The 23,292-nt window shown below is 38.8% G+C and overlaps 2 protein-coding genes across 5 annotated transcripts in view; both read left to right on the top strand.

Moving 5' to 3' along the window:
• PIK3C2A (phosphatidylinositol-4-phosphate 3-kinase catalytic subunit type 2 alpha) overlaps window positions 1–17,806 on the top strand; it is a 53,992-nt gene extending 36,186 nt beyond the window's left edge. For all 4 annotated transcript variants that reach the window (XM_055721703.1, XM_055721704.1, XM_055721701.1 and 1 more), the window contains 18 exons: window positions 523–711; window positions 1,168–1,261; window positions 1,530–1,624; window positions 1,943–2,123; window positions 2,690–2,794; window positions 3,837–3,929; window positions 4,264–4,393; window positions 5,880–6,016; window positions 6,695–6,864; window positions 7,991–8,147; window positions 8,541–8,650; window positions 9,911–10,118; window positions 12,508–12,632; window positions 13,051–13,168; window positions 13,265–13,346; window positions 13,809–13,918; window positions 14,146–14,271; window positions 14,866–17,806. In XM_055721703.1, coding sequence (XP_055577678.1) covers window positions 523–711; window positions 1,168–1,261; window positions 1,530–1,624; window positions 1,943–2,123; window positions 2,690–2,794; window positions 3,837–3,929; window positions 4,264–4,393; window positions 5,880–6,016; window positions 6,695–6,864; window positions 7,991–8,147; window positions 8,541–8,650; window positions 9,911–10,118; window positions 12,508–12,632; window positions 13,051–13,168; window positions 13,265–13,346; window positions 13,809–13,918; window positions 14,146–14,271; window positions 14,866–15,048 — 2,413 coding nt within the window. In that variant the 3' untranslated portion in view covers window positions 15,049–17,806. The remainder of the gene's footprint in view (window positions 1–522; window positions 712–1,167; window positions 1,262–1,529; window positions 1,625–1,942; window positions 2,124–2,689; window positions 2,795–3,836; window positions 3,930–4,263; window positions 4,394–5,879; window positions 6,017–6,694; window positions 6,865–7,990; window positions 8,148–8,540; window positions 8,651–9,910; window positions 10,119–12,507; window positions 12,633–13,050; window positions 13,169–13,264; window positions 13,347–13,808; window positions 13,919–14,145; window positions 14,272–14,865) is intronic.
• Window positions 17,807–18,062: 256 nt separating this feature from the next.
• RPS13 (ribosomal protein S13) lies at window positions 18,063–22,276 on the top strand. The gene is made up of 6 exons (XM_055721705.1): window positions 18,063–18,185; window positions 18,591–18,639; window positions 20,120–20,198; window positions 21,109–21,278; window positions 21,654–21,754; window positions 22,195–22,276. Exons 1-6 carry the CDS (start codon window positions 18,163–18,165, stop codon window positions 22,226–22,228), a joined length of 456 nt encoding a protein of 151 aa, XP_055577680.1. The 5' UTR covers window positions 18,063–18,162; the 3' UTR covers window positions 22,229–22,276.
• Window positions 22,277–23,292: the final 1,016 nt, after the last annotated feature.

The following is a 23,292-nucleotide window of genomic DNA, read 5'->3' as shown; positions in this document are numbered from 1 at the left end:
AGTAGAATTTGAAGACATATAGAGAACTAAAGCAAGAGATTGAATTAAACTTGCAAAATAACAGTGCTGACTCTAATGAATTTACTTTCTATGGTGTCACAGTACTCTCCTTCTACAAGATTGCTACCTTTTGGCTGCCTGTTACATATGCCTATATCTGCTTGGCAGGTTTTCAGTTACAGGGAGCAGTGGCAGCTTCAGCAGTAGGTGTTTGTATGCCATCTGGCAGGCTTTCCCACTCATCTGCACCAAACTAACATTAACGTTTTGGTTTATTTCAGATTATACTAAAACTGTTGGGGTTTTTTTCCTGCCCAAATTATAACTCTGAACAACTGTTTCTGTAATGTTTGGGTCTTCATTCTGCTTCTTGTTTTGACTTTTGTGGAGGAAATAGCCATTTTAATTTCATGCCATTTTGCATGTTAAATTATCTGTATGTATACAATGACCAGTAGCATGGGTATTATTCAGGTGACTGTCTGTAGTGTGTGTTATAAACTGAAATGTTTTTGTCTGCAGGCTATCAAAAGAAGACAAAGAATTTTTGTGGGAGAAGAGACATTACTGTCATAGTCATACTAGTAGCCTACCAAAAATACTGGTTAGTGCCCCTCACTGGGACTGGGCAAGTCTTCCAGAAATATATTCGCTACTTCACCAGTGGCCTCCTTTATCACCCTTGGCTGCACTGGAACTACTTGATTCAAAGTAAGAAAAACAATGTAAATAAGTTCTGTCTGTGTGTTGTGCATTAAATAACTCTTCTTCAGTGAAAGATTCTGAGTGCCATTGCTGTGGAAAATATTTTTTTAATTTCTTGTAGCAATAGCTATATTTTCTCAGTTTTGAAGAACGTGTGCTTACTTTATTCATGTAGGCTTAACCAAATCATTTAGTGAATAGCAATAGTGATTAGGATTCTGAGATCTAATTTGCAACAGGTTAGCAAGCTGTACAGCCAAGTTATTGAGAAGTTTTGAGAGATAACTATGCTTGTCCTAAACACACACGTTTGCATCTTAGTTAATGAAGGGCTTCAAATTTATAGGTCCTTTATTGAGCTGTTACAGAAAAATCAATATTAAGTCTTTATCTAGCTGATATAAAAAAAAAATAATTCTACATGAACAGAATAAACTTCATGTGGATTTGTGGTGACTCTAGGTTTGCTGACCAGGAAGTACGAAATACAGCTGTGAATTGGATAGAGACATTAAGTGATGATGAGTTAACAGATTTCCTCCCTCAGTTCGTACAGGTAAGACTTTCTGCCTACACTGATGTTTGAATTTTTTTCTTTTGTTTTGAAAACCCAAAGAAATGGCTGATTACTAGCAGCAGAAGTGCAATTGCATGCCTCTCCGCTTAATGACCTTAATGCATAGTAGGAAAAGCAATTTGGATAAATAATAGTTTTGTGACTGTCATGGATTTGTGGTGATTCTGTCTGTGCATTAGTCATAAAATCTCAGCCTTCATCTAGAACTAAATCCAGAACCAATTTATTTCATTTTCTTTGTATTTAGGCATTGAAGTATGAAACCTACCTTGACAGTGCTCTTGTCAAATTTCTTTTGGCTCGGGCATTGGGAAGCATTCGAATAGCACACTATCTATACTGGTAAGGTGTTCTTTGTTCTGTTGCTTATGTAATGTGTTTACTGTAGGATTACTGTTTCCAGAAAAGATATTCTTATGTCATAGTTCATAACAATGAATGCTATGAATGGAGAGTATACAAAATATATATCCTGTTGGGTTTTTCATGAAAAAAAACCCCAGTACCTCCATGAGATGCAAATTTCTTGCCTCTTATATCCTGTATATCAGTAACTTCAGACGTATGTAGTACTGATTCATAAAAATACTCAAATATCTTAATATTGCATTGTTTGTAGTAGTTTCCTTAGGAAAATCTAACTTAAATTCTTTATTTCAGGCTTCTTAAGGATACACTGTACGATACAAAGTTTGGTGTAAGGTATGAGCAAATTCTTGGAGCTTTTCTTTCCATCTGTGGAAAAAGGCTGAGGGAAGAGCTGGAGAAGCAGACCAGACTGGTGCAGCTTTTTGGAATGGTGGCAGAAAGAGTAAAGCAAACTAGTGGATCTGCTCGGCAGGTGTGTATATATTTTTCATATTCTTTAGGAAGATTAGACCGAGTATAACCTCAAAACAATTCACTTAATTGCCTTTTTAATATAAGATCAATAAAATGTTATGTATAATATATAGGAAGAACTATTGCTCTGCATTTTAACATTAATGGCTTAATGAAAGTGATGTTCATCAAATTTGTCATCTAAAACATAAGATTGTGTGAAGTGAAAGGGTAAGAAAGGATGGTTTCTGTGTACAATAAACTGGAATTGGATTTAAACCTGTTATGCAAAAGAATAGGATATCTATTTATATGCTAGTGGTATGAACTTACAGTTTGATACTATGATGCTATCATCCGATTCAGTAAAAAAAAAAATAAACCCAAACCATACCCCACAAACTTGTGTGATTAGTGTTGTACTACTAGGCTTATGTATTTTACCTGCTGGTTTAGCTATTAAAATGTCTAACGTTCCTTTTGACACAGAGGGGTTAAAACACTCTCTTAAGAGTAGCTTTGTCCAGAAGTTTTCTGTAGGTGCTTCAGTTAGTCAACTGAGTTTTTTTTTTTTTTTTCCTGCAGGCTGCCTTGCAAAATGGTATGGAACGTGTGCAGTTATTTTTCTTGAAGAACAAATGCCGTCTGCCTCTCAATCCCAGTCTTGTGGCAAAAGAGTTAAATATTAAGGTACTGCACATTCAGAGTTTCAAAACTTATTTGTAAAAATTATGTATAGGCAAAGTTTTTGTGAATAGAAAAAAATCAGTTGAGGTGCTTGAAAGCTGTTTATGCTGGGTGTGAGGGGGGATATTAAAAATTCTGATTGAACAAGGGCAGTGAAATTACCTTATCCCAGATAAAATTTATACAAACACTTGGGTAAAACCAGTGAAGGTACTTGTTATAAAAGTATATATCTGTAATAACTTACTAGGTCTTCAGACCCTGTCTCTTCTGAGACCAACAATCCTGATTATAGTGAAGCAGGGGACTGTTCAAAGGGCATGAAAAAGCCCTGTTTGTGGTAGCAATCAGAAGAGAAAATGGAGCAAGGCTGTCAGGTTCAAGCAATGAGTAGATAATGTGAAAGAGGTGAAACTACCTGTTACTGGTTGTGTCCAAGAGATGCACTAAATCAAAGGAGGCAGACAGCTTTGCTTGACTGTGAAGGTTCAGCAAATAATAATGTAGGAGAAGCAGGTAAATTATTTTTCCAGAACACTGCAAGGTTTGACAATATCTGCTCAACCACAGTCTTGATTATATCATCATGCATGACTGAGAACCTAAAGGCCTGTAAACACTGGATTTAATCCTCTGTGGAGAGAGTTCATCTTGCTTTCCTTCTCTGCTGTAACTATTAAATCATGTGTGTGCACTTGAAAATAGATAAATGAGAAAATACTGTGAAACATGCAAATACTTGGGTTTTTTATATTCTCTAGGTTTCAAAAAAAGCTGCTGATAAGACTGAATAAACCCTAGATAAATATCTTTCCTTCAAAATGTATAAAAGATCACTGTGCAACACTATTGGCTTTGGTACAATAATTCAACAAATAACAGCCAAAGGGCTCTTTATTCAAAGGAAGCATGTATTTGCCACAATTGCAATGTTAAAGTCTGAATAGACACATTGTGTGTCAAACCTGCTTGCTGTCAGAATGTCTTGTTTTCTGGTCTAGCAGGAATAGTCCTTCTTGAATATTAATACTAAATCTACTTGTAGGCATGTTCTTTCTTCAGCTCCAATGCAGTACCACTGAAAGTTGCACTGATAAATGCAGACCCTCTGGGAGAAGAAATTAATGTGATGTTTAAGGTAGGCTTTACATATGTATTGGAGAAAAAAGTTTAATGATAATTGATACCAGTGAAGTAGTGATTAACTTTAGCATAGACCACTATGCTTAGTTTTCTTGTGAGTTTGCTCCTGTGCATCTAGAATCCATTGTCTGTAGAGGCTGTTAAATGTGAAAGTAAGTCTACCACATGTGAAAGCTTCAATGTAGCCTGGCTTTCTTTTTAAGTGCGTAGCTATGAAGAACTAAGTAGCATAATATATCTCTTCATGGAAATATAAAGCGATTAAAATCTGTGAAGTTTAGTTTTGATGAAAGTATATTATGTCTCTAACTTTTATTTTTCCATTTAAGGTTGGGGAAGATCTGAGACAAGATATGTTGGCTTTACAAATGATTAAGATTATGGATAAGATTTGGCTGCAGGAGGGACTGGATCTCCGGATGGTTATCTTCAAGTGTCTCTCAACTGGAAAAGACAGAGGTGCGCAACCAGATGCTGCCTCTAGTCTTTGCTCCCCCACCTCAATTTCTCATTACACTGGCAGAAAAATTTGTGTCGAGGCAGGCCCCAGAAACAGTGGAAGGCCAAAAGCCTTCCATGCAAGGAGCTTCAGAACGCAAGAGTGTAGCAAGTTCAAGTGTTCTGCATTTCCTGGTGGCTGAGTTGTATTTAAATTTGTTTCTTCTCTTGAGCCTTAAGATTCTCATGTGTTCTGTTGTCTGTGAACAGTGGTGCAAACATAAATATAATGATAAAAGCTAAGGCTTCTCTTGATGCCCTTATTGCAACACAAGAAAATAATGGTGCCATAGCAGAAAATGTAGTTACGGTGAAAAAGTATTCAAGACAAAACTGAAATACTAAGGTATTTGGAATCTTCTGCAATTGAGTCAGAGATGTACACTCATCCGTGTACTGAAACGTGCAAAAAGTGGGGGCATTGTAAATTTTTCCACATGCGCTGTTGCCTAGAATTGGTGTCATATGCTGGAAAAGGTTCTTTGGTAATATGAGGCTGTCTTCTAGGCTTGAAACTATGTCACAAATTCTTAAAGTTGAGTGTAAATACCGCCGTGCACCTTGAACGTGCTTTTTGCTAGTTTTCACTGATTCTCTAGAATGAGTCAATAGGAACCACAAGATCTTTAAGAAGATAAAAAATTTAAGTATTTCTTCAGTCAGGTTTTAGAACAGCATGATGAAAACTCTTCAGTATGTGGAAAAGGTGGAAATTCAGTTTTGCCAGACTAAGCAAAAGACTTCTATTTATGTAAGCCTTGCCTTTTAGAGAAACAGATGGCTTTTCTTCCTACTTTGAACAATGACTTAATTGCATAGCATGTTTCTTTTTTTGTTGCTGCTAATACTAGTATTCCTAAAGTACCTGAAGGATTAAAGTGGGGAAAAAAAAAAAATCAGTAGCTCTTGCCAAGCTAGAAGTAAAATTCTATTAAATGTTTTCCCTTTATGATTTAGCTGTGCAAATGTTTCTAGTAAATGGGTCTCCTAAATAAGGCCAGATGTAAAGCTCGCTGCCTTATTTCTGGAGCAACAGTGTGGTCTGTTTCAACACCTGACAGCAGTTAAGTTACTAGATGATTTGTGTGTCAGTGTATGAGAAATCTCAGCATCAAAATGTTTTGCAGTTATTGCTTACAGACCAATACTACTTTATGTAGTGGAAGGTAATTATTCAGAGTTTTAACTTGTGTATTCTAGCAACCATAACTAATGGTAGGAAAATAAGCCTAACTTGGATCTTTACATGCGTTTCATGCTATGCTTTGTAATGTAGTTTGTGGAAATGCCCGGTAGACTAATAGCACTATTTTATGCCTAACTGGGTTTTGAAAGAAGCTAGTCTAAGATAAGAAAATCCATCACTGTTAAAGTTTCTACTAAATAATGAAAATGTAGTACAACTTAAGGAGATATTTAAATACGCTTTGTGGTCTTTCATATGAAGGCATGGTAGAGCTTGTTCCTGCTTCGGATACACTTAGGAAAATTCAAGTGGAATATGGAGTGACAGGTTCATTTAAAGACAAACCTCTGGCAGAATGGTTGCGAAAGTATAATCCTACCGAAGAGGAATATGAAAAGGTAACTTTTTTCAGTAGTATTCTTTTTTGAGAATCTTTTTAAAAAAGGGGTTAAATGCCATCCTAAGGAAGAATGAAATTCTTACTCCAGATGTTTTATTGAAACTTTTGTATCTTTGGGAAACTTCTGTTCCTATTCTTGAAAAAGAGCAAATAAAAATCCCTTCTATAACTAAAAAGGAGCCAGATGGGTTCTCAGGACTCTCATCAGAAGTTTTTATTAGATGTAGTAAAAATGTACTTCAAATTTAAGATAGAGAGGAATGGTGGCTGCTCTTAATTGTGGTTTAGGAGCAGCAGCCTCTTCTTTTACAAGCATATGGGCTTCTTTTGGCTACAAATTAACACACTGGAAAAATCAGTCTTGTGCCCTTTTCTCTGCTAACATTCATTTCTCTTCGGTCTTCAACAAGAAGACTAATTTCTGTTGTTTATTTTCTATTATTTAAAAAAAAAAAACCAACCTTTTTTGCTGGGGAATTTGATACCTGAAGATTTCTGCAAAGCTATCTGAAGAATACCGTTTGGAAAAAAAGCATATTTTAGGGCCTGTCTTGTCTGGCTTGGATTGCACACTTGTCAAGATTGACTGTTGAATGTGTGAATGCTGTTTTTCCCACTGATTTTATGTCAATTCACTTCTCTCTCTCTCTCTCTCTCTCTCTCTCTTCCCCACCAGGCTTCGGAAAACTTCATTTACTCCTGTGCAGGATGCTGTGTAGCTACTTATGTATTGGGGATTTGTGACCGCCACAATGATAACATAATGCTCCGAAACACAGGGCATATGTTTCACATTGACTTTGGAAAATTTTTGGGCCATGCGCAGATGTTTGGTAGCTTTAAAAGGTATTTTCTATAGCTAAGTAATGTAGAGAATGAAGTGACTTTTCATATGTTTTTGTAAGTATAATTCTAATTTATAATTCCTATTATCTGCTGTTCTTGTTATGAAGCCAATATCTTCCAACGTAACCACAGTTTCCAGAATGCATTCGAACTTAACTGTATAGAATTAATTTTGAAAACGTTCCAGTTTCCTACCCATTTCCATATTCTGATAATTGGAACTGTTTTAAGATAAAGCACGTAGGCATATAGCTTTCAAATAAAATTACTGTTCTAGGTACTGGTAGTTCTAAATAAGGAATTTGGTCTCTTAAACATCATTTAACTTCACTGCTTCCAAACTGCACTCATTCCTTTAGAAATTTGTTTTATACACACTTGGCAAATCTCAATGGGAGTTTCCTTACAGTAGTTACGAAAGCAAAGTATTTTGGTACAGGAAAAGATGAAAAGATTAATATAAGTTTTTATTGATATGTGGGAGCCTTGTATCTTAACAAATGTTGGTGTCATATTTTTCCAGGAATGTTGGCTAAAACTGTAATACAGTTTCACTTTTTCAGCTACATTTATGCCATTATGTATTGCATGCTAGTTAGGTAAACTTTCTAAATGAATGAGAAATTGAGTGCCAGGACTTTTACGTTTTCTGAATATCTGAGTATCTCAATGTGAAACAAATGAGAACAGGTGCTGGCTCATAAAAGCAGTAGTGAATGTCAGTGTTACAGAAAAAAGTGAACAGCAGGTTTGTATTTGCTACCCCTCTGTGTAGGGGAAGATAATCTAGGATACAGGATATTTTAGTAGTGATATATTAGTGATAATATAGTTACTACACTTGGTTTAGTGTGTTATGGCTTCCAGAAATGAGGTGTGGAAGGCACTGTAAGGTAACCTGACTTCCAGGTGTGGCTGCAGATCTGCTGTAGGTCCGGTACCATGTGAATGTGCTGGCGATCTGAGATAGCACTAAGGAAGAGCTGAACCCAACCCAAAAAAGTAAAATGGCATTAATGAATCATTTAATATCATTACCTTGGGGTGGGGGTGGAGGGGGAGCAAGAAGCACGTGACAGCGAATAGACCTTGTACTTAACTCCTGAATTCTGTGCCTTTTGAACAGGGATCGAGCTCCTTTTGTGCTAACATCGGATATGGCTTATGTCATTAATGGTGGTGAAAAACCCACTATCCGCTTTCAGTTGTTTGTGGATCTCTGTTGTCAGGCTTACAATTTGATAAGAAAACATGCAAGCCTCTTCCTTAACCTACTCTCATTGGTAATAATTTTATTAAATTCAATTGAAACTTGATAGATCTGTCATGTTGGGTTGTACTAAATGCTATGCTTATGTTGCAGAAACCTTAATGCATGCTTTTAAAAAATCAGATCTACTTTATAGGGAGGTTGTATTTAGAGGGGGTTACAAACTTTTTTAACTACCTGCCTGTTTCCTGAAAATCAAAAACTAAGACTGCAAAGTGTTTAACTGCTTTTAATGTACCCGAAATGGTGAATAACTGCTGATTATAAGTAACCATTGGCTATTGCTGTTAGCATTTAGAAGTTCAGTGCAGCTTCAAATGAATCTAAGGGTCTAAGTTTTAATCATTTCAATGTTAACTCATATTGGGTTTTTTGCATTAAAACTGTAAATTTTAATTTCTTGCAGATGCTTTCTTCTGGGTTACCAGAACTAAGTGGGGTTCAGGACTTGAAGTATGTCCAGGATGCTCTCCAGCCCCAAACAACAGATGCAGAAGCTACCATTTTCTTTACAAGGTACTGGATGAGTGAAAAGTGTCTATTTTGTTGGACTAAAATGTCCGCTATCTTCCTCTTAATGGGAGCTTTCTGCTATGAAAAAATGTATGAGGATGTTCACAAACACGTCTGTAGAATCTGAATAGTTATGCTGTACAATCATAAAACATGTTAATCAATGAACTATATAAATAAGATCGGTTTCATGTAAGGTTAATATTTGTGCTAAAATTGCCTTTAAAAGCAACATGGTGTAAAAAAACTTGTTTGAGATATGGAGAGTAGATATTCTGGCTGTGTTGAGACTTGCATTTTGAATACAGGCTAAATTGGTTAATAGCAGTGTGTATGATCGGAACCTTGTAAAGTACTGTAAAGAAGTTCTCTCTTCCAATAAGTGTGTTTGCATACTGGGGAGGGAGGGGATGATGCTCCTGTGTAGTAAGTGGGGGTTTGTATATAGTGTAACTGAGTTGTTCCTATGTGTTACAAAATGTGGAGTTATACTTCATTTTAAACATACAGGGGAAACTGCAGTAATATGCCTGCAATTTTAGAGTCAGTCATCATAGTCATGGAATGGTTTGGGTTGGAAGAAACTTCAAAAAAATCTAGTCTAGCCCCCCTGCAATGAGCAGGGACATCTTCAGCTGAGCAGGTTGCTCGGAGCTCTGTCCAGCCTTGAATGTTTCCAGGGATGGGGCATCTACCACCTCTCCAGGCAGCCTATGCCAGTGTTTCACCACCCTAATTGTAAAATGTCTCTTCTTTATATCTAGTCTGAATCTCTTCTCTGTTAGTTTAAAACCATTGCCCCGTACGTACCACAACGGGCCCCGATAAGTCTGTCCCCAGCTTTCTCAGAAGCCTACTTTAAGTATTAAAAGGCTGCTATGAGGTTTCCCTGGAGCCTTCTCTTCTCTAGGCTGTACAACCCCAGCTCTCTCAGCCTGCCCTCACAAGTAAGCTGTGCCAGTCCCCTCTAGTTATTTTTGTGGCCCTCCTCTAGGCCTGCTCTAGCAGGCCCATGTCTTCCCTGTACTGAGGGCTCCGAAGCTTGACACGGTACTTCCAGGTTTTTTATGAACCCTGGAAAGCCTTCACTGCTTGAAAAATGACAAATTCCAGAGTTTGGATACAGAATCTTCTATTAAATGTTGATAGGAAAAAACTGTTTCTCTGTCAGTAAGAAATTTAAGTTTTGTTTTTCTCAGACTTAAGTCTGATTCATTGACAGAACCACTTTTCTGTGTTTTGACGGTATTTTTTCTTTTCTAGGTTGATTGAATCCAGTCTGGGAAGTGTTGCCACAAAGTTTAATTTCTTCATTCACAATTTGGCCCAGCTGCGTTTCTCAGGTCTACCTTCTAATGATGAAGCCATCCTCTCATTTTCTGCTAAAACATATTCTCTTAAACAAGATGGCAGAATCAAACAAGTGTCTGTGTTTACATATCAGAAGAGATACAACCCAGATAAACATTATGTAAGTGTGTGGAATCTTTCTGCACTCAGTGAAGACACTGTGCATTTTTTTCCAGCCAGATATGTTCTCCTTGTCGTAAGATCAGTACTTAATCACAGAGATTTAGTCCAGGGGAAGCTTGCCATGTTCAGCCTTAAGTAGCTGGCTTTGAGGTAGACAACTAGATTCTCTTTATTGACAGATATTTAGTAAATACAGATGTATAAATTTACTAGTTCAGTGAGGGATTAATCCTTAAGGTCAGATTTAGGGTGAGCTGAAGAGTTCTCTGAAGTCTTGACTGCACTGACTACAGCGAGAGCCTAGAAACCTACACCAGTGTTGACACCCCAAGACTGAGCCCTACTGTGGATGACTTAAAAGTAAAATCAAAACTCATAATTGAACTCTTGTTCTTGCTGGGAACGGGCAGCTTGCTTCCTGGCGAAGAACAGGAGTTGTATTGGCTCTGGCTGGGATCGAGTTATCTTTCTTCACAGTGGTCCACACAGTGCTGGTTTGGATGTTTAACTGAAACTGTGTCAGTAAGACACAGTTAGCTTGGCTGTTGCTTGTGCGGTGTCAAGGCTTTCTCATTTTCTACCATTTCGGCCCTGTTTTCCCCCTCTGCTCCCTGCAGTGTGTAGGCTGTGGGTGCGTGAGGAGTTGGGAAGAGACACAGCAGGGATAGCTGACCCAAACTAGCCAGAGATACCCCATAGCGTATAGTGTTGTGCTCAGCAATAAAAACTGGGGGTAGAGGAAGAAAGTGGGGGATAGGAGGGTGTTGTCTTCCAAGGTGGCTGTTGCCTGGGGACTAGCTGGGCATGGATCTGCTTGTAGGAGGTGGTGAGAGATTGTCTTTGCATCACCTCCCCTCCCAAGGACTGTCTTCATCTCAACCCACGGGTGTTCTCACTTTTGCTCCTTATTTCTGTCCCATTGGTGAGGGGGTGGGAGTGAGTAAGCGGCTGCGTGGGTGTTTAGCTGCTGGCCAGGGTCCACCAGCCACAGGAGTGCTAGAGTACAGGCTGGTCGTTTTAGCATCTGATAATAGTCTTCAGAATGAAGACACTTCTGAAGAAGGATCTAGAAGGAAGCAGAAAGGACAGAACTAGTACTGGTGGAGATGATTTATAAAAGATGGGGATCTGAGTCATGCTTACATAATTACCATTCTGTAAAATGGCTCCTTCCTGAGTAGAAGCCATTAAGTCAAACACTCTATGGCTTTGTTCTGACCTTCCATTAAAGTTGTATTTGCTCTGCCTAAGTAAAAGCATCATTTGGTGTATTCATGTACCTACACTTCTAGTCAGTCTTACTAGGGGCAGCAAGCATTACAGTGCTGTTAGACCTGGGTTACACGGTAGGACTTGTATTAATATTTGTGTATGTGTAACAATGGTCTAATATTTTTTTTACTTCTGTACCACTATTTGTTGGCCTTGAGTAGTCAGCTCAAGCTGTGTTTTCCTCAAGTTGTTTAAAAAGTAAGCTAGACTGATACATGCAAAATGTACATCTCTTTCTAAGTTTTATTTGCTGTAAATGTCTTAATCTAGTAAGACACGAGCTAGAGATGGTAGAACAAAGTTGAATAAAGCTAGAAGTGAAGAGCAGCTTTGTACTGAATTGCTGTTGAGTCCTCCTGGTGGAAGCCAAAACAGCCTCTTATCTTCCAGAAAGTGTTAAAAAGATGTAATCGTCTTCTGTCTAGACTGTTAAACATATACTTTAAAAACACAGGCAACCAGGAAGAGGTTTAACTCATTTGCCCATTAAATGAGTCCACTGGATTGAGTTTTCCATGCAGTTTCTTAACCTTCCTTTCCCTTTCATAATAATGTGAATAATTGCATCCTGTGACTGTACCCAGTATTTTTAAAAATTCTTTTTCTATAATGCAGTACACTTACACCCGCCTACCAAATTACCACCTTAAAAGCAGAATCCTTTAGAATCTTCAGAGAATTAGACTGAAAAAAATTAGGCATTCGTTTCCTCCATAGTCCACACTTGAAAAGTTTTGTGGTAGCTCTGGCCCTACAGATACATGGCTAGATGTAATCCCACACTAATGGGTTAAATTTTTTATGCCTGCTATGTGGTGTGAACTTACAATGAGGCTTAAAAGGGAGAATGCAGACAACTTAGCGTTAACTGCCTTTATCCCCCTGTCAGATGTGTATCTACTTTATGAGAAGATCTCGTGATGGTACTTTGCACGACGGTAAGGCTAGTTAGAATTTTAACTCTGCTATAAGAAGCAAATGCTGTTAATGGGATATATATGTTGGAGAAGGACTGCCATAGTAGAAAGAGTTAATTGTGAAGAAAATTACATTGTTAAGTCAGTTCTATAAATACTGTCACTACTTTTATCTTTGTGTTTTTGTGTTTTGGGCAGATCTACGTAGTGAGAGTTTTGAGAGAAGGGCAAGTTGAGCCAACATTTGTCTTCCGAACATTTGATGAGTTCCAGGAGCTCCACAACAAACTTGGCATTCTCTTTCCTCTCTGGAAGTTACCAGGGTATGTTCCTAACTCACTCATCGCTGTTACAATGGAAGCAACAAAACTGTTTCCAACTGGGTGGAGGAAGAAATAGCTTGAAATGGAGACAAAACTGCTGATGGGCAAACTAGATGTCAAAGTTGGCAATTCAGGGAAAGAACTGTTTTGTCTAAGTTCTAAGGAGGAGAGTCAGAGGAACAACTTGGTGTCTTTAGTCTTGTGTGTTGTATCACGGGAAACAACTGTCTGTAAATTTTTCCTTGCTTCTCTGTGATGTTGTTACTTATTAGTGTGCTGTGTTTCCACTCATGTTTGACATAAAAAAAAAAAAAAAAAAAGCATGTCAGCCCTTCAGGATGGAAATGACAATAAAATCTAGCTGTACGTACTTGAGATAAATTAACTGAAAACTCTTTACCTTGTTCTTCCCTTGCAGCTTTCCCAATAAGATGGTTCTGGGAAGAACACATATAAAAGATGTAGCAGCTAAAAGAAAAGTGGAGCTCAACAGCTACATACAGAGTCTGATGAACAGTTCTTCAGAGGTGGCAGAAGTGAGTTCAAATAACCTAAACAAATTCAACGCAAGTTTTCAGATTTTGGTGCTTGTTAACACTTAAACTAATATGTAATGTTGCTTCCAAACTTAGTGTGATCTTCTTTATACATTTTTCCATCCATTACTTCGTGATGAGAAAGTGGAAGGAATAGATGGAATAGCCAGACCTACAGGTAGGTAATGTTTTTTGGGGATATTTATAAATTGGATGACTATAGTATGACAGCTTTGCAATATGATATTTTTTAAGTAATTTTTAAATTAACTGTAGTGTTCTTTCATTGAAAACTTTGCATCCCTGTTTTTCCAAATGTTGCTGTGTACAGTATCAAGGAAATAAAAAAACATACCAAAAATTGCACGGTATTATGGTCATAATGTGATCACTTGGGCTTGCTTATGGCTTGACTGAATTATTCGAGTTTTTACTCTAAATGTTCAAGTTAGTTTTTACATAAGAATGGAAAAATCTTTAAAAACTATAGCCTTGCCTTCTTATTAGGGAACCAGAAATAAAATCAGAAACTGAAGTTGGTCGCAAGGCTTGTATGTTTTTTCCCCGTATATAATAAGTAAGTGTAGTACTGATGAAAACATACGAATATTACAGAGGAAATAATTGTGTACTTTTTCAGATGTAAGTCCATCAAGTCCTACCTCAGGCAAAGTGGGAGGAGAAGTGAAGCTATCCATATCATATAGAAATAGCACTCTGTTTATCATGGTGATGCACATTAAAGACCTGGTAAGTAGAGATACTGAGCTCACTGCCAAAAAGTGTTTCCATTCTGTCCATTACAGTCTTGACTCTGATCCAGGAATGTGAAACTTTGTTCCTCCAAATTTTCCAACTGCTTATTTAAGTGCTGCCTTTGGTTAGCTTGATTGAGAAGTCTAGATACTCAAAAGTAAATATTCAAATAGGTATGCACTAAAAAGTTTTCGAAAACTTGTTTTGTTTTTGGATTGTAGGTTACAGAAGATGGTGCAGATCCAAATCCCTATGTAAAAACATACTTACTTCCCGATACACACAAGACGTCCAAACGCAAAACCAAAATCTCCCGGAAGACAAGAAATCCAACTTTCAATGAAATGGCAAGTTAATTTGTGCAGTAACTCCCTATGGTTTGCTATTGTCTTTTAGTCAAAGTAGTAATTAAAACATTGTCTAAAAAATCTACAAAGATATATAAATGGGAAAGGAATTTGTTTGAAACAATTTGCCTTGTTTAAAAAAAAAACAAAAACAAAACAAAACAAAAAACCAAACACAAACCAAAAAACCCCAACCAAACAAAAAAACCCTAAAGCAACTGAGTAGATAAATGTACTATTACAAGTAAGCAGAAATTTCTTAGACTGACTCCTCAGAGTAATGGGGAGGAGGAAAAGAATCTTAAGACTAAAGATCCCCCTGCCCTGGATTCACTGATTCATCACGTGAAGAAGAATGAATTCAGAAGTCTCGGCATGTAAACAGTACTTCCATCTGAAAATACTGGTCCTTTTTAAACAATGTTGGGAGCACAAAATAAAATAGGAACGTGCTTCAGCCCATCCTCTGAGAAGTGGACATAGTGAATGGTCATAATGTGTAGTTAAAACATCTGTCAGTGGTTAGGCAGGCAGAAGAAAGGGTGGTCTATGTAACTTTGTTTGGATAACCAAAAAATTCTTCTTACCTCCTAGCTTGTGTACAGTGGATACAGCATGGAGACTCTGAAACAGAGAGAACTTCAGTTAAGTGTGCTCAGTGCAGAATCGTTACGTGAGAACTTTTTCTTGGGTGGAATTACACTCTCGCTAAAGGACTTCAATTTGAGCAAGGAGACTATTAACTGGTATCGACTAACTGCTGTACCCTATCTGTGAACTCATTTCTATGCCTGAGTGAGACCAGAACAGTTGTATTCACTTGTCCTTTGTGCATCTTCCTACTCAAAGATGACTTGCACGTCTGAAGAGACTCTGCATTTCAACAGATATGTTGGACCAACATTCATGTAGCCTAATTTGGAGGATTTCTAGAAAACCTGGTTTATGCTTATGCAACATTATCAAAGCATCATTGTAAATGTTTAAGGGTTGCAGTTAAAAGGAGGAGTTTTTAAACCATCCATGGAAATGAAATGAACAGTTTGACCATGCTGGTTGGTTAAACCTTAACTTAATCCTTAGGCCTGTGGATATAGTGCATTTTTGCTTCTAATTTTTGTTACCTGTGTGTCATCCATGGCATGATGCTGGAGAACATAAAAGAAATGATATATTTTAGGACTACAGTCCCACTACTAACTAGACATCACAGAAACAATGATGGGTAAAACTTTAGTGACTTCATGCATACCTATAGAAATGAAGGTGGAAGGGCTGGAGAAATTCCTTAGCATTGCATTTAATCCCAGTTCATTCTTCTCTAAGACTTACTGGAGTGCGTGCCAATAATGGAAGTTGTAAATAATGGTGCCTTATAATTCAAATGCTTCTCTTTTACCTCATTTCTGGTATTTAAATATGTATACATGTGAACTTTCAGCTCCTTAAAAAGGGGGAAAGTTCTCATATTTGATACATTGCAGGTCCTACTGGAAGTATTTTCCTGAGATGTGCTACTTAAAAATAACATCACTTACAACTGATCATCATAGTTAGTGCAACTTAGAAATTTTTTTCTACGCATGGTCTCAGAAATTGAGTGAAGACTGGTTGAATGTGGTGCCGTAGGAAATGGGCCCAGCTTTTCAGTGTTTTGAATTGTCTTGATTTCTAGAATTTCTAAATACTGTAGTGATTAAATGTGGAACAGATTCAAACACTAAATCCACAGTGGCATTGGCACCTGTACCGCCAGGTGAAGGATGGGCTCTAGTTAAAAAGCGTAACTGCTGGATGAATTGCAGGCCAAAAATGAGTTGCAGTAACAGCTTTGAGAGAGGAACTTGGTCACTTCTTTTAACAGCTCACAGCAATACTGTTTCTCACTCCCAGTAAGAATTAATTCCAACTACAAATACTTTTATTCCAAGGAACATTAGATTGGAACTATTTTGTGACGGTGGAGTACAAGTGTCACTATCGCCTCTTAATACCACTGGTTACTTAATTGGGTGTTTCTGCACTACAGCCATACCCTTTTTATTCACCTTAGTGTTTGGAATGATCATTTCTGTCTAAACAAAGCTATGGAGTTGCACACTTCTTTTTAGTACTAAATCTTGAAGCAAGACAACAGCCTATCACCACTGACTGGGACTAGCGTGAATTTTTTTTTCAAGTAAAATATGCAACTATGAATGAAGACGCAATATGGGGAAAGCCTTTGATGTACCCAACACTAAAAACCTATTTCATAATCTAGTTTTTTCCTTTCCCTGCTACTGACCAATCTCCCTTCACTACAGAAGAGAGAAGTAAACTTGAATCTCCTGGTGCCTAAAATATTCATGGTCCAATTTTATAAGAGTTATTACAATTAAGAATATCCTGAATGTTAGAAACTGGGTTGATACTAATGGGCGCTAACACATCCCAGTTTTATTAGGCATCTTGCTAATTAGGCCTATTTTTCATTTAGTATATAGACTGTAAATAAATTATATAACTTACCAGATATATTTCCTGCTTACTTGACGCTTTTGAGACTTACTCCATTCCATCATTAGAATCACAAGTCACTTCAACACAGGAAAGTAGACTACTGTTTTTGTGAAACGTTCCATTGTGAAATAAAATGAAAGCAATATGTACTGCCTTTTTTGCAGTTTGCTATTAAAGCACAGTGTCTTACAGCACAAAATACTAAAGTAATTTAAAAAAGAATATTTGCAGTTTTAACAGTTGTCTGGACTCTGAAGAAAATGTATAGTACTGTATTATTGTTAGCACATGTCCTGACTTCTGATTTAATCTTCTTCATAGCTTAACTCATTTTGTGCCTTTCCCTTCCTTTCCAAAGTAGTCACTGGCTGAAGCTTTTTCTGGTCATGGATTTTTGTCTGTGGGATCTGGCCTTGGCTGCTCCTCCCACACAGAGGAACAGCACCAACCTTGTACCTCTTAGCAGTGTTCTCAATTAAGAAAGAAAAGTGATTGTTGCAATAAGATTTTAATGTACTATATTAAAAAAAAAAAAAGGATGTGAAAGAGGAAAGTACTCACTTGGGGTGAAATTTACCAGTACACTAAGTAGCTGTAGCTTGAAAATGTAGTTTTAACAGCTTTTTGTATATTCTTTAATGAAAAGAAAAAAAAAAAATTCTTTATGCAATGTATGACCTGCAGCCAGAACTACAGCTGTCTAGTCAGACCTTGTTTTGGTATTTCAGAGTTAACAGCTTGTGCTTAGACCTCTTCCTTTTCCCTATTAACCTGGAACTTTGCACTGAAATTTTTATTACTGCCTTTTTACTATCTACAGCTACCTGTCTCTGGATGCACGTGCGCTCTTTTATCGAAAGTCCTTTTCTCTATTTTTACAACTCGGGTTGTGTGGAACCTGCCTTCTCTTACGCGGACACTGTGACTGAGGTAGTGCTAGAGGTGATGAAATTCAGTGAGAGCAAATGGTTTGCCTCCCTTTGTCTGGGTATGTCAGAACCAAATACTTTAAATAAATGAGCTCCTTAGTAAAGGTGTACAGTATCGCCCTCCGTCGTGCCCGTGCCGAGCGGGTTTAATGTGACTCCGTAACTGTCCTGTAAGTATATTAAACACTATTCTCAGAAAAAAAAAATAAAAAATAGAGTGCTGGTCTTCACTGCCCGCCGGGCCTGGCTTGGCCGGGCCAGCCGCCGTTCCTCCCCTCACGCCGCCCAGGGACGGGGGCGCTGCTCCCGCCGGGCCTTGGGCGCCGTGCCCACCCGCGCCACTGATTGGCTGGCGGGCGCGGGGCGGGGCGGGACGAGGTGCTGCCCTGCCCTTTCCTGCGGAAGCGAGGCGGGAAGTGCCGCTGTCTCGCGTCGCTCCTTCTTCTCAGCCGCCGCCATCATGGGTCGCATGCACGCTCCCGGGTAAGCGGCTGCGGCGTGGGGCGGCTGGGAGCTGTTGCGGGTGGCTGAAAGGGCGCCGCGGACGGGTGTGAGAGCAGAAGGGCCGCCGTGGGGGCGGTGGGGCACGTGTGGGGATGGGGTAGGAGGGCTGGGGGCTGTCAGGGTATGGCGGCGGGGGGAGGGAAGGCCGGGCCCGGCGCTGAGGCGCGGGCTGCCTCGGCGGGCCCCGGGCACGGGGGTGCTCGTTGTGCTTGGGCTGCTGCTTCCGGAGCCGCGCTGGTGTGGCCTGCCGTGGCGGCGGCACTGGGCCCAGGCCGTGGAGGGCCCCGCGGGAGGGGCTGGCAGCAGGCCGCCGTGCGGCGGGGGCAGGGCGGCGGTGGAGCTTGCCGGGCCGCGCTCAGCGTGTCATCTGCTTCTTCCCCACAGCAAGGGCCTGTCCCAGTCAGCCCTGCCCTACAGGCGCAGCGTGCCCACGGTGAGTACCTTCGCCGGGCCGCGGCCCTGCGGCCTGCCGGGCGGGCTCCGTCTCTCCTCCGGCCGCTTAGCAGGGCCCACGCAATGAAAGAAAACCAAGGGAGCCGCAGTATTTCGTGTGATCCTTTTTAAATCGTGCTTGATGAAATCTTTAGGATACTGAGGAAGAAAGTGTCGTTTCCTGACCGGGTGACTTCGTGGGCAAAAACGTCTCTTTCTTTTCTTTTCTTTTTTTTTTTTTCCACTCTTTGTTCCTCCCTTTTAAAGTGTTGCTTTGGTTTCTTTTAGTCTGTATGCTGATAACTTCTAGATATTCAATTACTTTCACTCGAGTTTGGTCTTTGCCATCGTGGAGTAAACCGACTGTTTCTGAACCATTAGTAGCAGTGTTTTGTTGGTCAGAGCACTAGCTCAATTTCAGTCTGCCCTTAGTTCATTTAGGGTGCTTCCACTTAAAAAGGTTTACCTGTCAGCTAAATGAGCAGCTGCTTTGCCAGAGGATGTCTTCTTGGAGGATCTGTTTGTTGGCCGAAAGATCTAATTTGTGGTGCACGTGGAAAAGCACCTACTGAAACATGGTTAAATGAAAACTTGAAATTAAAGCACGAAGAATGAAAAAAAAAAACTAAAGTAAGATAACGTGAAGCTGCTTGAAGTACTGCTGATGGCTAAACAGTTTAATAACCATTAGAATGCTCAAATGCTGTATTTGTTTTTTAAAAGCCCTGTGGGTTTTCTGCTTAGTTTCATTTGTGTTCTGTTCTGAATTATAATCTATAGAGCACTTTCAAATATATTTTTTCTGTGCTTTTCAATTTCGTACTTTGATGGTATTAAAAAGGAAAAAAAATTAGGAGCTTTTGTAGCTCATGCAGAGTCAGGATTACCTGCCTTGTTGGTACTGACTTCCACTTAATAATCACAGAAGCAATAGCTCTGTTGGCACATGCTTCTGTTTAACATAGAAGTAATAAAAAAGGCACTGCCCTGTCTTGAGTAGATATATTCATTTCATTTTTGAATTAATTTGCTTACTTAAAATCTGATTTTCACTGATCTCTGTAGGTGCTTTACTAAGAGATGGCTAAATGGTTCTCGATTTCACCTTTATGTCAAAGGAGTTAAGGAGTTCCTTCCCAGTGGCAGTGGTTTTTTTTGCTTCTGTAAATTTGTATGTGTGTTTCAGGTGTGGCAGTTAAAGTGATGATAAACCAGCTAGTTGGAGTTGGGGTGTTTTAAACGGAGACTTTGTTTATTCATCTCTGCCTTCCCCCACCATATTTCACTAGGGTTGTACGTTCACGATATGTGAAGAGTTTCTTTATCATTAGAATTACAATTTCAGTTTTTGATTGTTTTTTCAAGCATTAAAAAGCATCTATTTCAACCATTTATAAAAAGCTTTGACATAGCTTGTCTGTTCCTCTGTATTAAGCACTGTTTATCAGTTGTAGCTGTGTTTTTTTCCCAATTTTCTTTAGTGGCTGAAACTTACTTCTGATGATGTAAAGGAACAGATCTACAAGCTAGCTAAAAAAGGCCTGACCCCCTCGCAAATCGGTAAGTTTTATGGATCAGTCTTAAATAGAGACAAAAAATATTTTTCTGACTGTAATAATGCAGTTGCTCCTTCAACCTGCATAGGATGACATGCTAAGAAAATACTGGTTTTCTGATGTACTGATGTATTCACTGTGTGGATACCACTAAAAATGTAATATGTCTCATTTTTGCAAAAAGCTTATTTGGTGAAGTAGTTGAAGTTTTTTGTGTGGTTTTTTTTTTTTTTCAAGCAGAAAATGTAAAGCATCTGTTTACTCTTATAACCTGTCCTTAGGAATGGCCACTAGTCCACCCAGTTTGTTGGAGAAAAACTTGACATCTCATCTTAAAATACCAGTACCTGTGTTTAGGAGCTTACTGAGCCAGGCACTGGAGCTGCATAATAGACTACTTCTCACTAGTTTGGACTCCTCTGGAGCTTTGCTTAAGTGTGTCTGTGCTACAAATTTATGTAGTCTTAAGATATGCAGTGTAATTGAGTGCTATATGAATGTTTTTAATTTTACTTTATTTATTAATGATCTCTGTGGTATAGTATGGGTTTTTTAGAGTAAAGATGTCTATGGCATCTTTGTTAAGTATGGAGAAGAGGGTGGTTGAATACCTAGCTTTAATAAGTCCTGTTGAAAATTTCTCAGTAATAATGTAATACTTACCGTGTTACCTGCCTAAATGTGATAGGTGGCTTGGTTTTCGGTTAATTGCTATCTGATGAAGTGTTTCAGCTTCTCTAAGTTGTGTTTTGCTCACATGCTATCCACCATTTATTTGTTCATGGCTTCCAGCAGAAAGGTATTTTAATTTAAAGAAGTCCTTTTGGATAGCTTGTAACTGTAAGGTTGGTTTCACTAGATTTGTGTAAGATGTTTGGGGTTTTTTCAGTGTGAGATGTAAACATTTGTTTCAGGTGTCATCCTGAGGGATTCTCATGGTGTTGCCCAGGTTCGCTTTGTAACTGGCAACAAAATTTTGAGAATCCTTAAATCGAAGGGACTGGCCCCAGACCTTCCAGAGGATCTTTATCACTTGATCAAGAAAGCTGTTGCTGTGCGTAAACATCTTGAGAGAAACAGAAAGGTGAGTGCTAATTTAAGCAGATAGCACTATGTTTGTTTTTTCATATAATACAGTAGTTTATTTACTACTTAACAAAGCAAAGGCTTTTGGTGTGCTCCCTGTTAGCCACCCCCTTTGAGTAAACTTAGTGGTTCGGGGAGTCATTTTGATGAAGGAGAATGGTCTTTGTCTGTGAAAAGGATCTTAAAAGCATTGCTTAAACCAGGTATTTCTGGTCCTGTTCTGATTTTTACTAGCTTCATCAGACTTTGGTAATGGGCATGTGGAGTTTGTAGCAGTAGCTGTGGATGTTTTACTTTAATAAAGCTCATATGAATTGTGTGTCATTGAGAAGTGAAAAGTAGTGCTTCTTTGTAATGTAGCTTTCTCTTCCAGGATAAAGATGCCAAGTTCCGCCTGATTCTGATTGAGAGCAGAATCCATAGGTTGGCTCGCTACTACAAAACCAAGAGAGTGCTGCCACCCAACTGGAAGTAGTAAGTCTTCTTTTATGTTACTGTTTTCACTGAAGTCTTGTAGGTTTTGTAAGCCATATGCTGGGGCTGTGAGTCAAAGGATCATTGTGGTCACTGTATGTGTATGTAAACCAGGCAGCAATGAATAGATATTTTCATAAATATTTACTGTTTAATTAATGAGAATTTAGCCAACATAGGAGAATGCCCTAGCTTCTCTTCTTCTGAAAAGACTCGGGTACAGTTAGCCAGGTTTTTGAATATGCTGTTTTATACTGTTAAACCAGTATTTTTATTTTAAAAGGAAGAATGAATTCTTTATGCCACAGAATTTAAACAGGTAGTCATTTACTTCAGAACTGGTAGTTAAAGCTTTGAACTGAAGCAGTATTTTTGACAACTAGTTTGAAAAACCGCCTCTGCAATTAATGTTCTCTCTTTCTCTCTCTTTGTCTTTTTAGTGAATCATCGACAGCTTCTGCCCTGGTCGCATAAGAGCTGGCTATGTGACTAACTGAAAAAATAAATTTTCATTAACTAAGATTGTGTTGTCTCGGTTGGTGTCATCTTAAACTAGAAACTTCTGCTTGTTTAAAGAAGCTGCATGTAAATGGGAAGTTTTCAGGGTGGAGCAGCCACGTGGCCATGATTTCCATATTGCTGTCCTATAGTATTAAATGTAGGCAGTGGTTGCTGGCGTTCTAGGGCAGCTGTACAGTTTGTGTCTGTACTTAAACTGGTTTTTGTGATCTGATAGTCTCGGGTTGGTGAAGTGACCTAGTCATTCACAGCAGATATTTTTTATTCATGTGGGGCTGTGCCTCTGTGTATCCTGTAGGAAGAAAACAATGACAGGAGGAAGAATTGGGAAATGAGGAAATGCAGGAAGGATTATGCAGGAGTAGGGCGTGGGGAGGGAAACAAAATTGGAGAGGTTCATCAATTCGTTGCAGGTTAATATGGATCTGTTCCTTGTGCGGAAAGTTTAAGTAGACCTCAGCCTGTTCCTGACAGTAACTCTGGCTGTCATTTGTAAGTAATTTTAAGAATACTCTGAGATTTGGGTAAATAAGGACAGCAGTTTAGCTCTTCTCAGGTGTTCTGTCTTTACAGAGGTAGTTTACCTTAAACAGAAAGGGCTATTGTATAGTCACTTGCTGAGGTTGTGCCTCCCAAGTTCTAAATAGCTTTGACCTTAAGGGTCATCTTTCTGCTGGAGAAATGTGGAGAACAGACTAACAATACTTTTTCCTCTTTTAGGAGAAGATTGCAAATGTAGTTACTCTGAGCTGTTGTGGCTGTTGCTTCTAAGTTTTGGTGCATTGCTTAACTTTTGCCATATTAAAAAATGAAGTAAATTCAGATAAGCCCTAACATTTTTGTAAAGTGTAGTAACCATAACCAGTGGAACCTGGTAACTTCTGGATTTAACTTTGCAGAAAGATGGATTCCTCTGCCCTGATGATGAAGCTAAATACAGACTTCTGATTAAGCGGGTTTTTTTAAAAACAAAATCATGGCATTCCAGTTGAACTCTAAAATGCTGCTGTCTGGTCGGT

Source organism: Falco cherrug, chromosome 10 (assembly GCF_023634085.1).
Source record: "Falco cherrug isolate bFalChe1 chromosome 10, bFalChe1.pri, whole genome shotgun sequence".
NCBI lineage: Eukaryota > Metazoa > Chordata > Aves > Falconiformes > Falconidae > Falco > Falco cherrug.
The sequence above is the reverse complement of the archived record's forward strand: the minus strand, read 5'-3'. Positions and strand labels throughout refer to the sequence as shown.